We start from the raw sequence: 23,035 nt of genomic DNA on the forward strand, positions 1-23,035 counted from the left end.
TGATCCACTCATGTTACTTTCTTGCTACCTTTTTTTATAACAGTCCTTTAAACATTTCATTTCTTATTTTTATATTTAGGCAGCTACAGGTAGCAAACATTACTGTTTTAACAAAAAAAAAAAAGTCTATGCAGTCCAGGCCCTTACCATAGCATTAGAATATTTCCTTCTGCGTTAGAATATTTCCTTCTGTATGTAAATAATCTCCCATATATTAAAAAGCAACTCTCAATTGGTTTCCTTCCTGTCTTGTATGCATTTGAGGTTATAACAATAGAAGTTTTAAGCTTAGCTTAGCTTTTATTTCCCCCTTTGCCCTCCCTCCCCTTCCTTTTGTCCCCAAGTTGGATGACTTTGGGGGAGTGATCTCTCTCTGTCTCAGTTACACTAAGTATCCCTGAAGGTAGGGTGGTTTTGGTGGTCATTTTTCCTTTGGCAGAGAGTAACACAACATAATTGGTGAGGATGAATCCTTTTAAAAGGGCATTTTGTAATGCATGTCAGTCTTCGCTTGAGACTCATCTGCTATAAGAAACAGTAGATCTGCAGGCAGGTTATGGCTTTTGTCACGTTCAGGGGAATCTACTGAATCTTGGCCTTCACTTAGGATTCCCTCCTGATGAGCAAATTCCCATGACCGCATTTGAAGCTTTAAAAGCTTTGGTTTTGTTTTAAAAGACCTCTGAGCAAAGGCAATGTTTTCATAGGCATTTAGAAACACACACACACACAAAAAGGAGCTTTTAAACCTTCAAAACATCACTGAGGGGATTCACTTTGCTTCTCAACAGACCAAGCCTGAGATAACACCTGCAAAAAAGTGTACATCTGTGAATTTTGTGAGAGTTTTGATGCCACATCTCAGCTGACCCACAAATGTGACAGCAGTGTGTGTGTGTGTGTGTAAATCTTAGAGTTATTTAAGAGTAAACTACTAGCTTGGTTCTGTGGAACAACTGAGGTGGCTAAGCCCATTCTTGCTTTTTAGATTGTTTTAATTTCACCTACCTGTACATCTTCCCATACAAACTGGTCTTCAGAAAAACAAATTGAGTGAAAGTCTCTTGTTATTTTCCATTACCTAAAGAGGATTAGGTTTATTTTGCTTCAGCCTTATTTTTTTCCTTCTACACTTGCACAGTAAGAGGTAGTTTCCTGTAAGTAGATAAGTTGTTATATATGTAAACCCAGGTCTATGACTGCCAGATGAAAAATAATATACAACAGAAGCAAGCAGACAAATCATCATATTGGTAAAATAAGAGAAATAGTTATTTGCTCTCCTTTTCAGCTCCATCTCCTTGTGTCTTAACCACCTGAGATGATTTGTTGTCATATTTCAAGGGTTTTAAGGATAGATACAAAATTAATACATTATCAGTGTTTCTCTCCTGTCCTGTGCCGTTCTCCAAACACCTGTTAAAAGACATAAGCACATATTTTGGGACTGATGATGCTAACTGGCAAACTTGGCACCAGACAACCTGCTGAAACTAAAATGTTGATGCAGAACATGTGCTTAACTTAACAGTCCATAACCCTGTTTTTAGAACACTGAAACACCTACCCTGAGGAAAGCTTGTAAAACAAAGGGCTTTAAAGCTCATAGGTGAGACCACTGATGCTGCAAACCTTTTTAAGGACTCGTGTCTTCATTGACTCCTATTAATTCAAGATGGTCAAGTGTACGAAATAGGAGACATGAAAGCACTGAACATTTTTATATTATTATGCTTTTAAAAGTATTCTTTCCATAGATTCCATAGCTGAAGTAATGAGGGGGAAAAAGGATGCCTGGAGAGGCAAACATTCTGCATTTGGGGGGATTACATATTGCAAACAGATCTGAGAGAACCTCTGCTCTCTAAGGTTTATGAGTTTTTTACAACATATAATGCTTAATTCTTCTAGAAATTCCCTGTGCCTTTAAGAGTTAGTTGCTTGGGATTAGGTTGAGTAACTTGATGTATCTCTGGACGTTGCTTTCCCATGCGTAACATTCCAGCCATGGCTTTCTTACTTTGCTGTTAATTATATGATTTATAAATAGATCACAATCATGATAAGCTTGTTTCAATCCATCCCAGAACAAAATTACTTCTTTTATATGATGTGCAACAGCTCCAAGCTGCTTTAGAGGAACTGTCCTCAACCAAGAAGCAGGTTTTGTTATATATTCATCTGGAGGCACTGGAACTTAAACAATCTGAGCTACTGCAGTAACCAGGACCTCTTGTTTTCCAAGTGTTTCTCATGAAATAAACTTTCTGCAGCAGACAAATGTGAATTTGTAACAAAGATCTGAACACAGATGATTTTCCTTTCTGCACTTATCCACACAAGATGCATGTTTGTTTGTCTCTCTTCAATGGAAGAAATTAGAGTAGACTATATTAAGCTGAATGGAATTTTCTTCACTGAAGATGTTCCTGGCTGTGTAACTTTTCTGTCAAGAGGCTTAGTGTCTTCTATTTCACCAAATGTGCACTCTTTTTGCCTTAAACCTCTGTGCTTTACTGTTAGGCATTTTGGGATACGGTGCTTTAATTTCTCTTCTTTGCAAAGAAACCAGAAGCATCTTCTTGTGCTGAATAGCCTGATGGTAAAGTAGAGCACTTCAGCTGTGAGTTGTAGAAGGAAGGTCAAACTGGTTTGGGTCGTGGGTTTTTTGTTGGGGTATTTTTGGGTGTGTGGTGGTTTTCATTTGTTTGTTTGGGTTTTTTGTGTTCCTTACTGTCTTATAACTGCACAAAATTCATGGAGGGGAAAAACAAGTTGTCCTTAACAAGGAAATTATTTAGAAGTGCATCATGTTTACGTATGTGGATGAGAACAGTGCATTGTTAGCTGTGACTGCGTGAATCGCATGATGCAGCCTTTTGACAAACTGAGTGTCTGCTGGAGACATCTGTGAAGGGTGACCTTTTGCCCCAAGGAAGAATGCTCTGAAGGTGGGGAATGCTGTTATCTGTCCTGGCCCACCATTCACAGAGGCTGCCCACCACCATCTTCACTCCCTCCTGGTTACGTAGCTCTTCAAATACAAACTGGATGAGCCAAAACCAAGCAGATCCTCCTGAAGAAATACCAAAAGCCAACTTGATTTCACCTTGGTGGGAACACTGAGCTTAAGTCACAGAATCACAGAATTGTTAGGGTTAGAAGGGACCTCAGGGCTCATCTAGTTCCAACCCCCTCGCCACGGGCAGGGGCACTTTCCACTAGACCAGGTTACCCAGAGCCATATCCAACGCGGTCTTAAAAATGTGCAGGGATGAGGCTTCTCCCACCAACCTGGGCAACCTGCACCAGTCTCTCACCATCCTCATGATGAAGAACTTCTTCTTAAGGTGTAATCTAAATCTGCCCTGCTCTAACTTGGATCCATTCCCCCCAGTCCTATCCTAGCATCCTAAAAAGTCTCTCTCCAGCTTTCTTATAGCCCCCTTCAGATACTGGAAGGCCACAATAAGGTCTCCTTGGAGCCTTCTCTTCTCCAAACTGCACAACCCCAGCTCTCTTGGCCTGTCCTCATAGGAGGTGCTCCAGCCTTCTGATCATCCTCATAGCCCTTCTCTGCACACATCCCAGTCAGGAGCCTCAAACAATATGAAAATAGAATGAGATCTTTAGCTTTTAAGTAGTCTTATTAACCAGTTAGTCATCTGATGTACATGCCACTCCAAATTCCTTTATTTCTGTAGATCACTTGTTAACTGGTGGTGTGGAAACCAGCACACACAGCATGCTTCCCTTCAGACACACAAGTTATAAATTATAGTGTGAAGGCACAGAGGCTTCACCTGTTTGTTTTTCAGGTGGTGGGGAAGGGAAGGAGGTGGAGAAGGCCTGGGGTAGATTAGGGGAGAAATAACAATAATACAATACTGGGAATATTGTGTATTTCTGAGTTCTGCAGAAGAGAAAATCCCAGGTGCTGGTTGTAATCTGAGGAATTTTCTGTTGCCATGCTGGTTTTGGTTCAGCAGCCTGCATTTCCAGGTACAGATGACTCTGAAAAGCAGCAGCGTGTAGGTGATTCCTGCCTGTAACATGCTGCTGTGTTTGCAGTAATTAGCCTGTTAGTCAGCAAGGACCTCACATCCTACTTGTTCTAGGTGAAGTGGTGGTTTCTCGTATAACATGGCTGCAGTATTTGAGGTGTATGCTTTGGGCTTGTTGTTTTTTGGTTGTTGTTTTTTTTTGTTTGTTGGTTTTTTTGCTTGATTTTTTTAAAAAGTAAAACTCAGTACGAGGATCTTTGGCTGCAAGGAAAAAAAACACAACAACAAACAAAACCTCGAAGCAGCAAATATTCTACCCTAAAAGGTGGGGTAGCCTTGTATAAAAAGGGTTGCTCCCCCCACAACACCCTATAGTTGCACGGAACAACTGCAAGCTTCAGCACAGGTTTCTCTGCTAGTTGGATCCCAGGAGGCCTTATTGAGTGCAGTGCTGCTCGGGGAGTTGCAGCTGTATAAAGCTGGGCGGAGGGGGAGGGAGAAAAAAATGTAGTTTGTACAAATTGTTCTTTACCTTGGTTCGGGTTCAGTGTGGCAGCTGCACTCCGACTTTGTGTGTGACAGCACAAAGGACAGCAAAAGTGAAAAGCAAGTCAGCAAGTAGAGACAAAAGCAACGATCAGCTAATACAGCTCCACATGGCCTAACTAATTTATGAGAGAAAAAAAAACCCCAAAAAACAACAAACCCTGTTCTGTTCATTGGATCAGCACTCTGAGGAGGCAGGTGGAATTGTAGGAAGTTTTCACTGAGTCTCTGGAGCAACTAAGGAAGCCACTAGAGATTCTTCTCAGTTTGAACTTTATCAGGGTCTACGCTTAATCAATATGGTATTGGAAAAAGAATTAATTACTAAAGCAGAATAAAACAGCTGCATTTTAAACTAAGGATCCATCAATTCAGTAATCTTCCAGTTACAGGCTAGGTGCCGTGAGGATCATTTTGACTTCATGTAATGAGGAACTGAGGGAGTTTCCTCATGAACAGGCTGGGAATTCACATTAGCCTATTTCAGCTATTTGTCATCAGTACAACTCATTTCTCCCCTTCTGAATTACAATTTGTATTTGATATACTGTCAAACCCACAAAATTCCCATATTCATGGGGGCTGAGAGCATTAATGCGGAAATCATTGTCACCATGAGAAAAAGTCTTAACCTTCCTGAGCCTCTTTATTCTATAGGCTGAGGCTCGAGTGGTTTCATGCCGGACATACCTCTATTGTGCTCATTGTGAGGGTCAGGGACCTGCCTGTTGAAGAAGCAGTAATTTGAACACAGCCTGTAAATGTTTCATCTGTAATTTCCATAATGGTGAATTTCAAGGAGGGCTGAGAAGGGTTATGGGAGATGAATTAGGTTTTTAGTGAGCTCATTAGGAAGCCAAACAGAGTTTAGACAGCAAGGCGGTGAGTGCGGCTGTAATCAGTTCTGCTCGCTTTGTTCCCTGCCTTCGGGACATTTCTTGAAAACTTCATGGCAGGGGCTGATGAGAATATACTGAGCAGAGGCTGCAATCTGATGGTTGACTTGTTGATTTGTAAACCTCTTAATTCATTTTTTTGTTCAATTTAATCTTTTCTTTCTGAAGGGAAAATTAGTTGAATGTTAGCCCTCTTTGCACTATTCACCTCTTAAATTATGCTCATTTTGAGGAGCTTGTTATGCCTGAATAAACATGAAATGACTTGGCATTTTCCCATAAGAGGCACACCCATTTTAATACCATGTATTTACCATTCCTGGAAATGTCTCATTAACTTCTGAAAATCTGCGAGCATGATATTTTTGGGCTACTGTAACACACCTCTTGGCAGTCACAGAAGGCAGTTTGGTTAATGCCTCATAATATCAATTTTTATTCTCAACATGAAGAAAGGCTCTCTATAGAAAATTGATGCAGTTTGCTCTGCTAATTTTCATGCTCATTCCAATTAATTTAACATGACCCAGATTTTCTTCCTCGGGCTCATCCTGACTAATTAGTAAGGCAACACCTAGAACAAGTTCTGTTTAATAACATTGAGGAACACTAGTTGTGAGTGATTTTGATGCTAATAAAGATATTCACTGATGGGACAGATATTTGATGGCAATTATAGTATGTAATTTAGAAGTCCCAATGTGCTGGGTAGACTACACCAGGGCTGGCAAATCGCTATGGGAGAAGTTTTATTATTATTATTATTTTTGTTTTATTAAGAAGACTTCCCAAACACCTACCTATCCTCAGGGACCAATTAGATTGGGGCTTTTTTTTTTTTTTTTTATAACTGGTAGTATTGTCAACTAATTCTACAGTAATAGATGAGGTGGTGCTGCTAGGGATGTGCTGTCTCTGAACCATCAGTCGCCAGGGCCCAGGCTTCCATTATTTACCAAACTTCTAGCACATACAGGAAAAGCCACCCTGGCTACCAAAAAGCTGCAGGAGAAAAGAATGGCCTGCTCTTCTCTTTGATCCAGCTTCTTTTGCCATTGTCCAGCTGAAACTATTTTGTAAGACATAAAGGAGTTTGAGAAATGGCCCTCGGTAGTGTTTCATAAGTGAAACTTGAGCTTTGGAGGTTCTCAGTTTGGGAAAAAATGGCCCCAGACCTGCACCCTGCACCTTCTAACTCTTTGCTGCACCAAGGAGAACTTGCCTTCATCCAGACATGCAGGGTTGGTGCTTATGGAAGTGTTCTCACTGCAGGAAGACCAACAGCATGGGCAGGTCACAGAATGACAGAATCATTTTGATTGGAGAAGAACTTTGAGATCATCCCTGGAGGTCTATAAGGAAAGATTGGATATGGCAGTTGCTGACATGGTTAAGCTGATGTTGTGGTGTTAGGTCATAGGCTGGACTTGATCATCTCAGAGGTCTTTTCCAGCCTCAATGATCCTGTGATTCAGTGATTCCATCCAACTCTTCTCTAACTCTACCAAGGCTGGTGCTGAACTGTGGCACCCAGCACCACATCTATGAGGCAAGACAAGCCTGGCAGTGATTTATGGCCCTAAAATCAAACCCAGCTGAGGTCCTGCTCCCTCCAAGCACTTCTTCCCCCTGGTAAAGTTGGCTTGCTGTGTGCATCATCCATGCTGATGGAACCATGGCATGCCTGTCCTTTGAGGAGTGAGATTCAGAGAGTCTTTTGTCATTGACTACATTGGAGGTAGAAATAGGAAATGGCAAATCTGAGTTTTTCACTTGGTCTCTAAGAGTGAATTCCCACATATATCACGGGAACCAGAGATGGACAAAGACTGGATGCCAACATAGTCTGATATGGTTCATACTGCACGATTTTGGTCAGCCACAGATATGAAAACCAGTGTGTCTCTTCACTGAAGATGCAGCACTGAGACTTGCTACTGCCTCTAGTAACATAAATGGAAATATTCTATTTAGTGGGTAGAGAAGATAAATAAGGTGTGCTATTCTGATTGCTGAGAACCTGCTTTCTAACAGGGCACTTCAGGATGTGAAGAAAGGGTGTTCTCTTTATTTAGAGATAAAGAAAAAATAGTAAAAGCAGTAACCATACTCAAGACATGAAGCAAACATAATGCTCAGGTGAGCACAGGACTGCACTGACATGTTTGTCTAATATAATATGATATGATATAATATTCGCTTATCTGAGAGCCACCATTTATGATCAGAAGGAATATTGTGTATTACTTTTGAAACAGTTTTCATTTCAAGCCATGTTCTTTGCTCACTTGAGCACTTTGGACAGCCTTATCTCTCAAGTTTGCTCAAGGTCACATTCTGAGCAAATAACAGAAAATAAAAAGAGAATAGAATATCTTGTGTAAGATAATGCTCCAACATTGTAAGCATCTGTGTTAGATAATGCTCCAACACTGTAAGCATCTCAATTCTTAACTACTGCATAAATCTTTGGTGAGTTTGAAAAGCTGGCATAGTAAAACAGGTTAAAATAGATTAAAATGGTAAATGCAGGTTAATGTTTTTGAGGCAAATCTTAATTGCTAAATTCCTATCTGCTTTTTGGTTTTGTTTTTTTTGATTGCTGAACCCCCTCCATGACATAACTTCATGCAATTGTTAAGAAAAAGGGGAGAGGGAGAAAGATGGGAGGACTGTGTAAGTTTCTTCTAATGCATAATACATTTAAACACCACAGCTTCCTGATTGATGCCCCTTACCAGCTGAGAAATGATTCCCATGAGCAACCTTGCAGCAAGGAGCTGAAGATGACCATGCCTGTGGTGATTCCTAGCTGGTGACAATTCTGTTGTTCTGGGTCAGCAGTGAATACCTCACTCAAATGGTGCAAAGTCAGCCAGTTCTTAATATTTTATCTCCTCAAGAGTGTCTTCAGAGACTTTATCACTGAGAAGAACGACTCCCCTGACTAGTGTGATCAAGACCTGGAAATTTGTTGCATCAGCACATTTAGCTCAGACTGCTACTCGATTGGTGGGGCTTACATTTGGTCTTATGACATCCATGTCGGTTCTCTAACTGGCTAGCTGAACTCCCTGTCCGGAGGGAAACTCAGTTTTACCCGTTTAGATGAAGAGAAGTCTCCTGGTGCACCAGGTTTCTGGTCTGGGGTTCCCACATATAGGAGCTCTGAAGAGAGGAGCAAAGTCATGGAAGCTCTCTAGAGCTCAGGAACACAAAGCAGTCTGGGAGGATTTTGTAGGCACTGCATATTTGGGTTTTGCAACGTCTTGCTGCTACAGTGAGAGGCTTGAGATGGAATTCTGGGCTTAGGACCAGCAAAGCAAAGCATCACGAATCAGAGTGGAGGTCTGTGCTTTTTAGTTTTGTGCTGTGAACCTTTGAGCACGCAGTGTTGTAACAAGTCACTACCCTGTGGCTTGGCTACTTTTTGTGCTTCCTAACTTTCTAAATCCACTTCTTTGGAACTTCAGTCACAAACTTTCCCTGGTGTTTCTATGCCATCGCATTGCTTTGTTAGTTCATTTGATCACTTAAAGCAGGTCCAGAGTATCTTGTGGATTATTTGGGTGCAGAGAGAGAAGGTTCTCCTCCCCCTCTTCTCTACCCTGGGGAGACCTCACCTGGAATATTGCATTCGGTTCTGGACTTCCCAGTTCATGAGGGACAGTGATCTAATCAAGAGTCCAAGGAAAGGATACAAAGATGATGAAGGGGCTGGAGCACTTCCCTGTGAGGAGAGGCTGAGGGACCTGGGGCTGTTTTGTCTGGTGAAGACTTAGAGGGGATCTAATCAATGTTTATAAATATCTGAGGGCTGGGGGCCAAAAGGGAGAGGACAAACTCTTCTCAGTTGTCCCTTGTGATAGGACAGGGAGCAATGGGTATAAACTACAGCACAGGAAGTTCCACCTCAACATGAGGAAAAACTTCTTTACTGTAAGGGACACAGAGCACTGGAACAGGCTGCCCAGAGAGGTTGTGGAGTCTCCTTCTCTGGAGACGTCACAGCCGCCATGTCTGGATGTGTTCCTGTGTGACCTGTGCTACATTCTATGGTCCTGCTCTGGCAGGGGGGTTGGACTCGATGATCTCTGAAGGTCCCTTCTAACCCCTAACACCCTCTGATCCTGTGATGTGTGATTCTGTGAAGGCTGTGGCCTGACCTTGTTTTCCACTTTTCTTTTTTAAAAAAAATCATAGTATCTTGAGACAATTCAGTTAAACCATGTGATGGCAAAAACATGGTGCCTGTCAGCCCTTCTGATATTGTAAAGGTCTTGTTGGGTTTTGTCAACCCGGTGAAGCTTTCTGACCAGAATTCACACCGGTATGCTTGCTGCTTCCTCCAATTTAAGGCATTGGAATATTCTGAGTTGTGTCCTCCCTCATGGCTGAAGCCACATGCTCAGAAACCATCCACAGACTTTGACTTTTAAGCACTTGCTCTTATCATCTGTCTACTGACCCTGAAAGACAAAACATTCCAGGACTTTCCTGTCGCCTCTTGTAAGCATCCAACACATGTAGCACGTGAGGTATAGATCATTTACACCTTACCTTTTGTAGCCAGGTGGGGGGTGGCCTCTTTTCCCAGGCAACCAGCAATAGAACAAGGGGACACAGTCTCAAGTTGTGCTGGGGTAGGTATAGGCTGGATGTTAGGAGGAAGTTCTTCACAGAGAGAGTGATTTCCCATTGGAATGGGCTGCCCAGGGAGGTGGTGGAGTCACCATCCCTGGAGGTGTTCAAGAAAAGACTGGATGAGGCACTTAGTGCCATGGTCTAGTTGACTGGATGGGGCTGGGTGCTAGGTTGGACTGGATGATCTTGGAGGTCTCTTCCAACCTGGTTGATTCTATTCTATTCTATTCTATTCTATTCTATTCTATTCTATTCTATTCTATTCTATTCTATTCTATTCTATTCTGTTCTGTTCTGTTCTGTTCTGTTCTATTCTATTCTATTCTATTCTATTCTATTCTAGGACTTTTCACAAAAAAAGGCTCCTAAGAAATGTTAACCCCATAAGCAAATATGGACAGATCCAAAGCAGACAGCTGGCTGCACATGAGCCAGCAGTGTGCCCAGGTGGCCAAGAAGGCCAACGGCATCCTGGCCTGGATCAAAACCAGGGTAACCAGCAAGAGTGAGGCAGTGATTGTGCCCCTATACTTGGCCTTGTTCAGGCCTCAACTTCAGTGCTGAGTTCAGTTCTGAGAGTCACAATACAAAAGAGACATTGAGGTGCTAATGCGTGTCCAGAGAAGAGCAATGATACTGGTGGCTCATATGAGGAGTGGCTGACAGAGCTTGGGTTGTTTAGTCTGGAGAAGAGAAGGCTGAGGGGAGACATTACTGTTCTTTTCAGCTACCTGAAAGGAGGTCTGAATGAGTCTGTTGGTCTCTTCTCCCAAGTAACTAGTGATAGGACGAGTGGAAATGAGTTGGAGTTGTGCCAGAGTAGGTTTAGTTTGGACATGAGGAAAAAACTTCTTCATTGAGAGAGTAGTGGTGAGGGGTTGAAACAAACTGGCCAGGGAGGTGATGAAGTCACCACTCCTGGAGGTTCTGAAGAAGCTGTAGATGTGGTGCTTCAAAACATGCTTTAGTGGTCATGGCAGTTGGGTTTCAGTTGGACTCGGTGATCTTGAAGGTCTTTTCCAACCTTAAAGATTCTATGATGCATCGGTGGGAGCAAGCACAAAGGACTTCAGCCTTTTGTCATGAGCACCAAATAGTTTATCACTTCTAAACAGTACTACTTGTGCTTCCAAATACCTAGCAGACTATATTTAAAGTCCAGGATTTAAGTTAAACCTACAAGATCAGACTGTCAGCGTTCCCACGTAACCCTTCACATTCTGGCATTTTCCAGACTGCCAGCCAAATGAACACTTTAGGAGGAGGTGCATATATATGTCTGCAGCACCCAGCAGGCTAATCCACCCTACTGTGCATAGGTGTTGGAGCTCTTATGGTATGTAAGATTTGCCAACTTTGGAGTTGTTTTGATTTTTATTTTTAATTATAAATATATATTTTTCCTGGACTATACATTCACAGCAAGCAGCATTTCTGATGCTGCTCAGGTGTTGGTGAATGCATGTCAAGAAGGTGCTCTTGCTTGTGTTTGATGTCACACACACATTTGTGTCTGTATTATCACCTGGACAAAGGTTTTTGTGATTCATTTTGACACCTTTCTGCTAAATCATTCATATATATATATATACATATTCCTTTTTTCAGTCATTCTGCCATCCTCCATATATATATATATATATGTTTTAAATACATCTTAACACAGACTAATGTGCATTTTGGACTTGTGGCCTAACAAATGTCCTTTCTAATAACTGAAGCTTTTAAGTTGATATCTCTCAGGAGTAAATGTCTGTTAAATTTCTAGTCCTAGCTTAATTTAAATAAAATCCTACAAATGTGTGCTGGTATCCAATGTTTTTCAGCATCTTTAATAGCTAAACAACCTTGAGAGGAGTATACATGCTCTGCTGTACATGCTCTGTCAGTGGGCATAATTTTCAGGGCTGCTGTCTCATGAACAAAGATACTTTCTAAGAGGAGGAGCAAGATGTTAAAATATTTCACAGTTCATAAGAGTGTAAACAGCTGTAAGGAAAGTTAAAATGCTCTGATGGGTATTTTCCTTTAAAAAAAAAACCAACAAAAAAGGACATTTTTATTCTTAAAGAAACTCCATGAATGATTTCATGGAGAAGAGCAGCACAGGATATTAGCTATCATCTCCTTTAGGTTATCCACATTCTGCTCTATATGACAACTGCAAAATGTTGAAGGTTAAATATTGATGAGATACTACTGAGCTTAATTATTCAACTTCAATTACAGGTAGAATTTTAACTGAACTTGGCTATTTGGCCCTGGGTTGATACTATTCTAATCACGATGATAACAAGAGAACAAATAAGAAATCATACTTAAAATATATCTTTTATAGATTAACTTTGTCTATGTTTTTCTGTATTTTCTCTTTTGTATTTTTGGATATTAACTTTGGTGTAGTTATTTGGGGAAGCTAAAGTCACTACCCCATTTACTTCAACAGGGATAGAGAAGTTAAAAAACCCAAAATAGTCTCTTAAAGATGTGCTGTAGAGGAGGGGAAAAAATAGTTTCTTTGTCTCTCGATTCCTTTAATGACTTTTTATTGTTGCAACTGTAGCCAAAGTCTGCAGTTGGTATTCTTGACAAAGTTACTATCAGAATGCTAAAAATATTTCTCTAAAATTATATATATAAAATTAAAAACTATTTAAAAGGGACTCGATTTAGACTGCAGCACAAGGACATTTTGTGTGACGACGTTTAGGAGGACGAAAAAAATTTCAGCTGTTACATCCTTACTGCAAAGTAATTGTAATTATCAAAGCAGACAAAATACTTAAGCCTAATTTAATAACACTTTCCTTCAGCCTAGGTGCCAAAACCCGGGAATAAGCTTCCCAGGTTTTTGCTGAGGTAGCAAGGGGGGAGCGCGGGGGGGAATTGAAGTTAAAACCATGTAGAAACAAGTGCATTCAACACTTTCCTGGTGAGGTACAAAGCGAGCTTTGCTTTGAAAGAGAAGAGCATCATAAATCAGCGTAAAGTACAAGTTTTAATGAGTAGATCTCCTCTGGAATTGTGCAGCTCTTGCAATTTTGTGCAAATAAGGCGAGGATCTGGTCTTACACTCCTTATTCAGGCAAAACTGCCACTGACATTAATGATAATTTTGCTTGAATAGAACAAAGTGCTTGGTGGCGTTTGTGCCAGCATGAGGGGTGCAAGATTAGGACAAATGTGCACAGAAGCACAACTTCAAATGGCTGTACCTTTGACTTCTCAAGCTAGCCTTTCCTCCAACTACAAGGATCTTAATTATAACATTTACTGGTTCAAAGATTAACATTTAGCATTCTGGGAAAGACTTTCTGGACTTTAGTAACCTGATCGGTATGGTCTCCTTTTGGTCTCTGCCTCTTTCTGGTTCTTTGTATTGCAGGGGAGATGATAGTATCTGGCACATTCCTTGGATGACTTGAAGATAGCAGCCTTCTGTGTTTGGGACTGAAAGATTGTGAACTCTGTGGTAGCAAAAATGCCACACAGGGGAGGTGAATAGAACATTAAAGAAGCTTTAGCTTTAGGTACTGCAGTGCAAGCAGAGTTGAATCTGAGAGCTGGGACTTAAGTGGACATTTGTCCCTGCTTTCTTCCTTAATAAAATCTGAGTGTTAACTGTGGCTAAGGGCATTTGAGAGATCACTAAAAATGAATCATTGAGTGCCCAGAAGAGCTTTATTATGATACACTACAGAGAACTTTAGAATATACCCTGTACTTTTTTACATGGTTATTAGATGCACGTATGAGTTCCTGCTGCAGAAATAAATTGTTTCATCTTTTGCTACAGAAGCAAAATAATTTGCCAGGTGAAAATATCAAAATAAACCTCATAAAATCCCGGATCTGGCCTTGTCTTCCAATCTAATTTTCTTTTGCCCTGCTGATAAAAAAAAAAAAAAAAAAAAAAAGCCAACCAAAAAGCACCAAACCCACAAGTTCCAACCAGCAACGTTTTTATGCTTGGTGTGTATGTGTGTATGTAATCCGATTTTTAACACCCTGACGCAAATGTTAGATCTCAATGCAGAAATCCTGACTGGCCAAAGTGAGTTTAAAAAAGAAAGAAAGGAGGAGATGTATCTTTAAAATCCCCATGCTGATATCAGGTTCCAGGACCAAGTCCTTGTAGGTAGAGCCGAGCCAGGTTGCTTAGTTCAGTTTGTTTGCCCCAGCAGTAATTAGATTGTCGGACTTATTCTGCTCCTGAAGTTCCGTGCGGATGTTGCCACTGCCCAGTTAGCCAGTGTGAAAATGCCATGGAAAAGAAATTATTAAACTATACTGTTACCACTAACTTGTCAGCTCTGGAGAAACAAATGCAGCCACATTTACATATGTGTCCATCTGTCTGTTTTTACACTTTATGTCTTCAGCCAGTGGGTAAAATTGTTTTAATCCAAGCTGTAGTCTGATTTTTGTTGTTGTTGTTGGTTTGATTTTATTCTTTTTTATCCCCCCCCCCCCCCCCCCCGATGATATTTTTTTCCGTGTGCGTTTTATTTGTGGATGGACATGCATATTCTTGACAGTAGCTAGTTCTTAATTGTCCCTTTTAAGTAACCTAATCTATCTGGCCACGGTAGTTTTAACTGGAATAAGCAGCAGAGTTCTCCATGGATAATTTTCGTTAGTTAGCAGATTGTTACCATCTCAATGTTGCTGAAATCCCTAATCTCAGGTCAGCGTGAAGCTGCAGTGGTTACAATCCTGTTGCCTGATGCAGTGTGAATGGAAGTGCTTTCTGTCAGAAACATGTGGTCTCTTCAGTGGAGAGCCTTCGTAAATCCTGTGTAAATAGAGGGAGGCTAACAAAGGATGAGCCCCTGCAGCTCGGAGCATTTGGAGCCATTTGGAGGCTGAATTTGCTAAATGCTGCTTATACCGCCTGAAAAGTTGAAGAGAAAGGAGCATAAAATCCCTTCTTTTTTTCTCTTTCTGCTCCTACCCTGGGGGGAGGGTGTTAAGGGCCAGGGAAGCCTGAGGTAAGCCTATGAAGACTGTTTTTTCAGTGCTCTTTTGAGTGTGAAAAAGGTGGCATGGGTCACTGTCCCCTCTTTAATGTCGGAAAACCCACACAGTTAGTAAATGTTGCATGTAAACTAAAGCATTTCATCCCTTCTCCTGCACTCCACGGCAGTGGGCCATGAACTAGTCACTTGAAAATCGCAGAAAAATTTCACTTCAACATGTCCAGACAGTTTAGCACAGCAGGAACGTAAGAGAGATCAGTAATTAGCAGGTTGCTTTACTGTTCCCCTTGCCTGCATTGGAACCGTTTTGGGTTTGTGAGGGTTTGTTTTTGTGATTTGTTCATTACAATCCTCCCAGCTGTGTAGAAGAACTGAAAATTTAAACTGGGGTTTCTTAGCCTTATCTTTAAAATCCAGCAAAATAATGTGGTTGGCTTTTGAATTTAAGCTCAAAGAATTATTGATTCCCTTCACAAATAAACATGGCTTTTAAACACAGACAGTTAAGGGTATAGAAAAGCCAGGATTGAGGGGTTTTTTGGTTGGTTGGTTGGTTTTTTTGTTTCTTGTAGGGTTTTTTTGTTTGTTTGTTTGTTTTTTCTTCTTTTTGGGTAGGAAAATAGTAAAGGAGAAATACGAAACATTACAGCTCTGCAAATAACTGTGAGATATCTGAATTGCTGGTTTTATGCCATGCATGGCTGTAACAATAACATTAATGGAATGTGGTTCCTACCTTTGAGTAAATAATAAGAAGCCATTTGTAAATGCCTTGTTGAAAACCAGAGAAATGAGGGATTGTAGAAAGGTGGCTATCCAGAAGTAAAAAAGGAGGAGGTTTTATTTTGTGTCTAGTTATTAATACACTTTAGATACCATTCAACTCTTTAAGCCTTTAGATTATATTGCCAGATGGCAACAGGGACTTGCTCCTGACTGACAAACTATGTGAAAATGTGATTAGGGTAGAATAAGCTTTGCAGGTGAGGTCTGATAGTGGCTTAAATTCTCTTCCTTTTCTTCCTGGTTGAATTTACAATAGTTAGGAAGACCTAGATGTGACATTTGTACATGTTATCTTTATCTGCCCAGTGGAATTGCTGGGTTCTATTCTGGAAAGCAAATGATCTTCCAAAAGAACAATAGAGAGAAGGTCAGCTCTTTATCCCTTCCCTGCTACTAGAAGGGCAAAAGAATAGTATCTTCTGCAGCAGAGAAGATGGTAGTGACTTTTTCTGAAGTCTTCCTCCTCCTTCTAGTGCACCAGCATTCAACCTTTCTCTTCAAGATGTTCACTAAAACGTCTTGACTATGAAACATGTGTCTGGTGTTTCAAAGACACCAAAAGCAAGGAAATACAGGGGTTGATCACAGCGGCTCACTTGGACACCTGATTTCAAGCTGGGGCAAGTGGTCGCTGAGCATGCAGGTCAACCTAGTACGCTTGTGTCAAGCCTTAAGGAGCTTCTGATGGCTTGTTTCCTCCTACAGCCAAGCAAAACCAGTCCATGTGCTGGCAGAACACTGATGATGAAGGCACAGCTCTAAGGCTGAATGCCCACTTGAACTGTTTGTGGCTTTCAAAGTCCCAGACTTGACACCTGTAGCCTATCCTGACTCAGTTTCTCTAGACAGTAAGATGCAGTAGATAGGTATTGCTTTTACAGCGTGAGAGGATTAAGTCAACTTCCAGGAAGAGTAATCATTAAAAGGAGGAGAAACTACTCCCCCCCCTCCCCCAGTCAGCATCTTTTTCAAAGGGCTGTGATCTGCTGAAGCTGTAAGGCTAAAGAAGCCTGATGATTACAACAGGGTAGAAAGGAGTTAAGGAGTTCTCCTGAAGGGTCTTTGATTCTGGAGCTGACCTTCCCTCTCTATTAGTCCCGCCTACAGCACAGGCTGTCTTATCTTCAAAATGTATCTAAACACTTCTCTTTCTGTCTTTTTGGCAGTGGCAATTAACCAGATTTTCAAAGATTTCTCTCAGGGGGTGATGTGGATCATATTACTAAGTTGAACATCTTTATTAATAGTGGTTTACAATACTTCTGTGTCCAGATGGATACATCATAAGTGCAAACAAATGATTGCAATTTGTGAATATAAGCTGCATGCAGATTCTCCTCTTTGTTTCTGCATTTATTGCTGCATATTCTGCCACATTAAAAGAGTGGACTGGAAGACTGCAGAGTAGTTAACTTCAAACCAGCACAGTGCACTGCAGCTGTCCTTTCCAGAGTCCTATAGCTTAGATTTCATATTGCTTGCAGTATATTTAGAGAGATGGTGAAGTGTCTTGTCTTCCTCTCAGCTTAGATATCCCTGACCTCCTCTCTTTTCCTTTAGCATGACAAACCATAAAGCTGTATGGCACCACTGGTGGTGAAGAAAAACTCAGACACTGGGTCCTGAAATGTGTTGTTTTTTTTTCCCCAAAAAATCACTTTTCTTACTGCCCAGCTTGTTATGATGGTGGTAGAAACTATTTCTGGAGTTTGATCTGGGTTGGTTTAGGGCTTTGTGCTGTGGCCTGGCTGAGTTATCCTATTCAGCTATCGTTTTGCATAGACTGAGAATCTATTATTCATCCTGCTCACAGATAATGAAATGACTTGATGAGCAGCTTCTAAACCACACTTGGCTTCATTTCTTGCTGGACCTTTACTCTGTGAGGAACATGAACAAGGATGGGGCTGAGTTACTACTGGTAGTGTGTAGGCCTGTCAAAGAGAAATTAGTTGATACAATAGGACTGGACAGGCATTCTGTAGGGTTAGACTCTTCTTTCTTGAAGATTCAGTCCTTAGCTGTATGAATATGGGGGTCAGCAAGCTAACCTGTCCAAGAATATCACCCTACAGCAAGTGAAGTTTGAGATGAGGGTGCAATGGAAACGATGCTATGACTACTTATTTGGCATGTTTTAAGTAAGAAGAAGTCTCTTTGGTTTCAATGCCAAATAATGTTTTTTGGGAAAAAACCCTCAGCACAAGCTAAGAGTCTCTGTACACAGGAACAGAGTGGAAGCTCAACTTCCCACTGCATAAGGAAGATTTGCATCTTCAGCCTCCTCCACAAACCCTTCCCCTAGAAGGGAAAGCCTCTAAGAAACCTCATGTGGGTCACCGTGCAAAGTGTCAGCTGAACTCCATCTTTTTCTAGGGGTTATTGAGACTGTGCCATTGCATTAATCCAAAGCAAACTGGGTGACACGCTGGCTCAAATCCTGCTCTGCCACTGACACCTCCACAAAGAGAGTGTCACTTAATAATTCTCCTCTTTCCTACACCAGTGATAGGATTTTGCAATCTCTTGTGCTCTTTGCACAAGAATAAGTGAGCGAACAGTGTGCGAAGGAAGAGAAAGTCACCTTTGGGTTTTGTTTCATTGGGTTTTACTTTTGCAGTCTGTGGGCCAAGATCTAGACTTCATTTTTCCACTAGGAAATTGGGATAACTATGCTTATATAATTGCAATTTCCATGCAAGCTAGAACTTGACTCTACCCTTCTTAAAAATTACCATTCAAACCGGGATATGCACAGTTCACAGAAGCAGAATCATTTGTAATGATGTCTTAAATGATTTAAATTTGGATTCCCTCACATAGCAGTTACAAATATAGTTAATCCAGTCTGTCATAGAATAACTTTTGTGTCTATTTTATGTAACTTTTGGTAATTTTTTTTTCTGCATTTGAAGTAAGTGATGTTTATTTGGATACAGCAAACTAGGATCAGGCCCTCCATATCTAAGAAGTGAATCATTCCATCTTGGAGAAGTAACTTATGGGCTGATTCTATGATTTCTTACTGCTGGAAACAGTATCCACTAATGTGAGCAGTTGTAGTCCTATTGAGGATATAACAATACAGCTTAACAGAGATATTCAAAACCCGCCTGAACGTGCTCCTGTGTGATCTGGTATAGGTGATCCTGCTCTGCAGGGGGGTTGGACTGGATGAGCTTTTGTGGTCCCTTCCAGCCCTTGACATTCTGTGATTTGATTAGCAGGACTGGGCCTGTTGTTCACCAGGAGCAACAAATCTTGCTGTATTCACCTTCTGAGGCAACTTGGAGGTGCAGTATTTGAATCTTCTTTCATGAGGCTATGGAACAGCTTATGGAAGCACTAACTTACTGTTTAGTCCACTGGTTAAAGGTGGGAAGGGAGTGGGAGCTTCAGCTGGATTTTCCTCCCTATGGGCTGCTATTAGCTTTTTAAACTCACGATATTTGCAACCTCTCTGAAAGGTCTAAACATTGATTTAGCATGTTGGTGGCTCCTGCTGAGTATGCTCCCAAACAGGAGAGTTATGCCTGTGCAGGCAAGCAGGCATTTGTGCACACAGAGGAGGGAGTTGCTGCTTCTGTGGTGCGAAAGGGTGGCGCAGCTCGGAAGTTTTGTAGCTCCACGCATCCTGTGCATAGGCACACAGCTTTTACATAAAGAGACAAAGATATCTTTATCTGCATGACAGATAGACAAACAGACTGACTGACTTCAAACTTGCACTTTTAGTAGAGATTTTTTTTTTATTATTACCTCCCCCCCCCCATTCTTCGGGTACTGCTTTTCAAAATTGCCTGAGGCTACAGTACAGCACCTCAGATCCCCAAGGCCCATTGCCTGGCTCCTAATAGCCACTCTCCATCTGTGTCACATGAACAGCTGATGAGATAGCTCCAGTGTCTGTATTTTGGAGAGCATATCCACCCAGGTTAAAATGCTGGGGTTGCCAAGGAGCAGTCAGAAGCCATTAGTGTTTGTGAGAATTTGCCTTGCAGCAGTTCCTTGGCATAGTGGAAAGTGTGTGTGTGTGTGTGTGTGTGTGTGAGAGAGAGAGAGGGGTAGGGTAGAATATGTGGGGGGGAGGGGTCAGAGGAAAGGAGTGCTTTCTAAATAACCAGCATCTTGCAAAATGAACAGTTGGTTACTGTGTACAGGGCTTCCAGAAGCTCTTCGATTAGTTTGCTGTGATTCGACTCTCCTTTCCCTATCGTTAACAGAAACAAACACAAAAAGGGGAAGTAAAAAAAAAAAAAAAAGGAGCATGAGAAAGCCAGCAGTGACTTCAGGGTCTTGCTCTGGTGTTTGGGCAGATGGAAAGGAGCTGCTCTGCCTTGGGGCAGGGTGGTTGTAATGAAGTGGCCTGTCAGTCTGTAAATAGTGAGGGTCATCTCTTCCATGTGATGGAGAGTATCACATTGCAGTGAAAATGGAAATGTCAATAAAATTAATCTGCCAGCTCTTTGCTGTGGCTTTTTCTGTCTCCGTGGTCCAAAAGGGTTGGTGTTTCAGAGGGGAGGCAGTGGAAGAAGGGTGATCTGGCGTGGGGAAGGAAGATGTGAGCTGAAATGCAAGTTTTGAAGCAAATGGACTGTGTGTAGCAGCAACGTATTTCGTTTAGTAGCACTACAGAGCTAGACAAGGCTATAGGAATTAGGTCGTGAATCTATAGCATTCCTCAGGAAGCTATGGAGCGTCTAGCTCAGGCTACATTGAGCACAGAGTTTATTGTTTTAGGCTTTCTTGGACAAGGTTTTTACTTAGCATGGGATTTATGGCATTTACTGCTAATGAATGTCTATTCTTAAATTACAAAAACCACCATCTCAGCACAATTCCCAGATGTCCTTCCAGGACCTCGGCTTCTTAAACACCAGCAGGGAGCATAAACTCTCCACTTCTCTGTTTTCCTCTTTCGTGTGGCTCCGGGCTAATGATGTGTAAGGAAAACACAGCAATCTATAAAGTCTCAGTGCTGTCCCAGTATTCTTCATTTATTTTGCATTTGATTATGCCATAAGTCGGATCTTGTTTCTTTCCCTTTTTTAAAGTTATTAGTTCAAATATTAATGTAGGAATATGGCATATATTGCTGCTCTTGATTGATGCCTTCCCAAAAACAGGAAGACGTGCTCGTATGAATTTTAAGAAAGTAGGGGTCCTGCAATGCCTTGCCAGAAGAGTTTTTCAGATACATAATTTAGATGCCCTCCAGGCAGGCTTTCAAGGCATTTTTGCTGGAGGGCAAGAAAAAATAACTATGACTGTTAAAAGTAAATGATTTTTGCTAATGCACAATTAATGCCAGGGAAAAGCACAGAAGAGAAAGATGTTGATGGAAAGTTCTGATTAAGTGAGAGCTCTACCTTGATGTGCATCCTTTTTTTTTTTTTTTTTTTTTTTTTTTTTTTTTTTAATGATAATAATCACTGAGGCAGAGATGTAAAAAGTTTTGCTGTCATGCAAATGCTCTATGCCGGGTTGGTGTACGTGTTTGTGCGGGTGCATGTTGTGCGTGTTGGGAGCTGATGGTTCTGGGGAGGGACTCATCTGACAGTATGTTATGTGCACTGAACGGTGACATGGTTACTGCCACCTCTGCAGAGGGCCTCAAATATATAGACTACAGAACATTGAACTTGATTACTTCTGGTACGTATTCAGAATGGGTTGTAGGGATGCATTTACAGTCAATGGGTTTTCCTGTGGCAAGTTTTCCCCACATCGTATCCCATAATTGACAAAGAGCTATTGCACTATGTCAAGCACACAATTATAATTGAATTAATGATATATGCATGTGTGAAATGCAAAATTAGTATTTGGAGGGACCTGGTTTCTGATTTTTACCTATTTGTATCAGCCATTATAGTGTTTGGAGGGTTTGTAATATTTGGATGTTCTTTCTAATTTATACCTATTTGTGTCAGACCTCATATAGAATGAGAACTGATATGTGCCCAGTCTGCAAAAATCAAAGTTAAACTGTGGTTGCATCTTGGTAATTAAGGATATTTCTCTATTTTGTTCATTAAGTATCTCCTTTTTTCTTTTATGTTGTAGGAGATGGTTTAGACAACAGCGTAGCCTCACCTGGTACAGGGGATGATGACGACCCAGACAAGGACAAAAAACGTCAGAAGAAAAGAGGCATTTTCCCCAAAGTAGCAACAAATATCATGAGAGCGTGGCTCTTCCAGCATCTCACAGTAAGTGGTGCCCAAAACAAAAAAAGGTTTCTATCCATGTGCCTAATGAGGTTTATTAATCATTATTGTCCTCACAATTTTTGGACCACTATTAGTGCTCAGTTGTTGGTGGTTTTGTTTGTTTGTTTATGTTTTTTTTGGTCAAATTGTTGTTTTCTTGGCTCTTGGAATCATGACAAATCTAAAACAAACAAAACAAAAAAGTGTATGGACACATCAATGCCTTGAGAGAATCATGATAATAGAAGGAGTTGGATAATAGTTGGAAGGAACCACAGGAGATCGTTGGGTCCAACCCACCTGCCAAGGCAGGGTAGAAAGAGAGAGTAGCATGGAAGAAACACCTACGTATAAAGTAACCCTTTTTTGACTCTGAATTCTTTAGAAGAAAGAAGGAAGGGTTCTTCCTTTAGTGGAGATAAGGGTCTCCCTTTTGGACTCCTTATTGTTGGTCTCTGTTTACACAAACTTCATATAGATGTGATGAAAGAGAAAGCATCCAGTCTGTGTGTGTTGCCATATACTGTGGATGGTAGAGAAGTCAAAGCGGCAGCTTGCAAGCTTGTCATCGTCACTTGGTAGTGGGTTGTTTTTTTTTATGTGGCTTTGGGTTTTGTTTGGGTTTTTTTGCTGCAAAATTGAGACAGCTTACAGGTTCCCTAATTCCTCAGATATGTGACAGAGAGAATCAGTGTGGTTTTAGCTTCTTTTGAAGGCTGCTATGCTAAAAGCTACCCATACTCACGTGTGGGGAGGGAGAGATTACAGATATGAAGAAGCAATGCTTTCCATGGGCTATCTTTATCCTCCTGCTTGCAACTGGTTTTGTGTGTTGGTGTTCTGTTGACTATTATAGCTTCACTTCAGGCATCAAACCATGATTCTACAGAAAAACCTAGTAACACTCTCTGCGGTTTGCTACACATGGGAAATAATGGAACTGGGAAAATGATCAATCGATTTTTTTT

The 23,035-nt window shown here is 41.1% G+C and overlaps 1 protein-coding gene across 5 annotated transcripts in view; it reads left to right on the top strand.

Annotated features, from left to right (window-relative positions):
* The window catches only part of MEIS2 (Meis homeobox 2), a 209,450-nt gene that overhangs the window by 38,097 nt on the left and 148,318 nt on the right, over positions 1-23,035 (top strand). For all 5 annotated transcript variants that reach the window (XM_064147950.1, XM_064147913.1, XM_064147939.1 and 2 more), the window contains exon 8: positions 21,922-22,067. In XM_064147950.1, coding sequence (XP_064004020.1) covers positions 21,922-22,067 — 146 coding nt within the window. The remainder of the gene's footprint in view (positions 1-21,921; positions 22,068-23,035) is intronic.

This window comes from Pogoniulus pusillus, chromosome 1 (assembly GCF_015220805.1).
Source record: "Pogoniulus pusillus isolate bPogPus1 chromosome 1, bPogPus1.pri, whole genome shotgun sequence".
NCBI classification, from domain to species: domain Eukaryota; kingdom Metazoa; phylum Chordata; class Aves; order Piciformes; family Lybiidae; genus Pogoniulus; species Pogoniulus pusillus.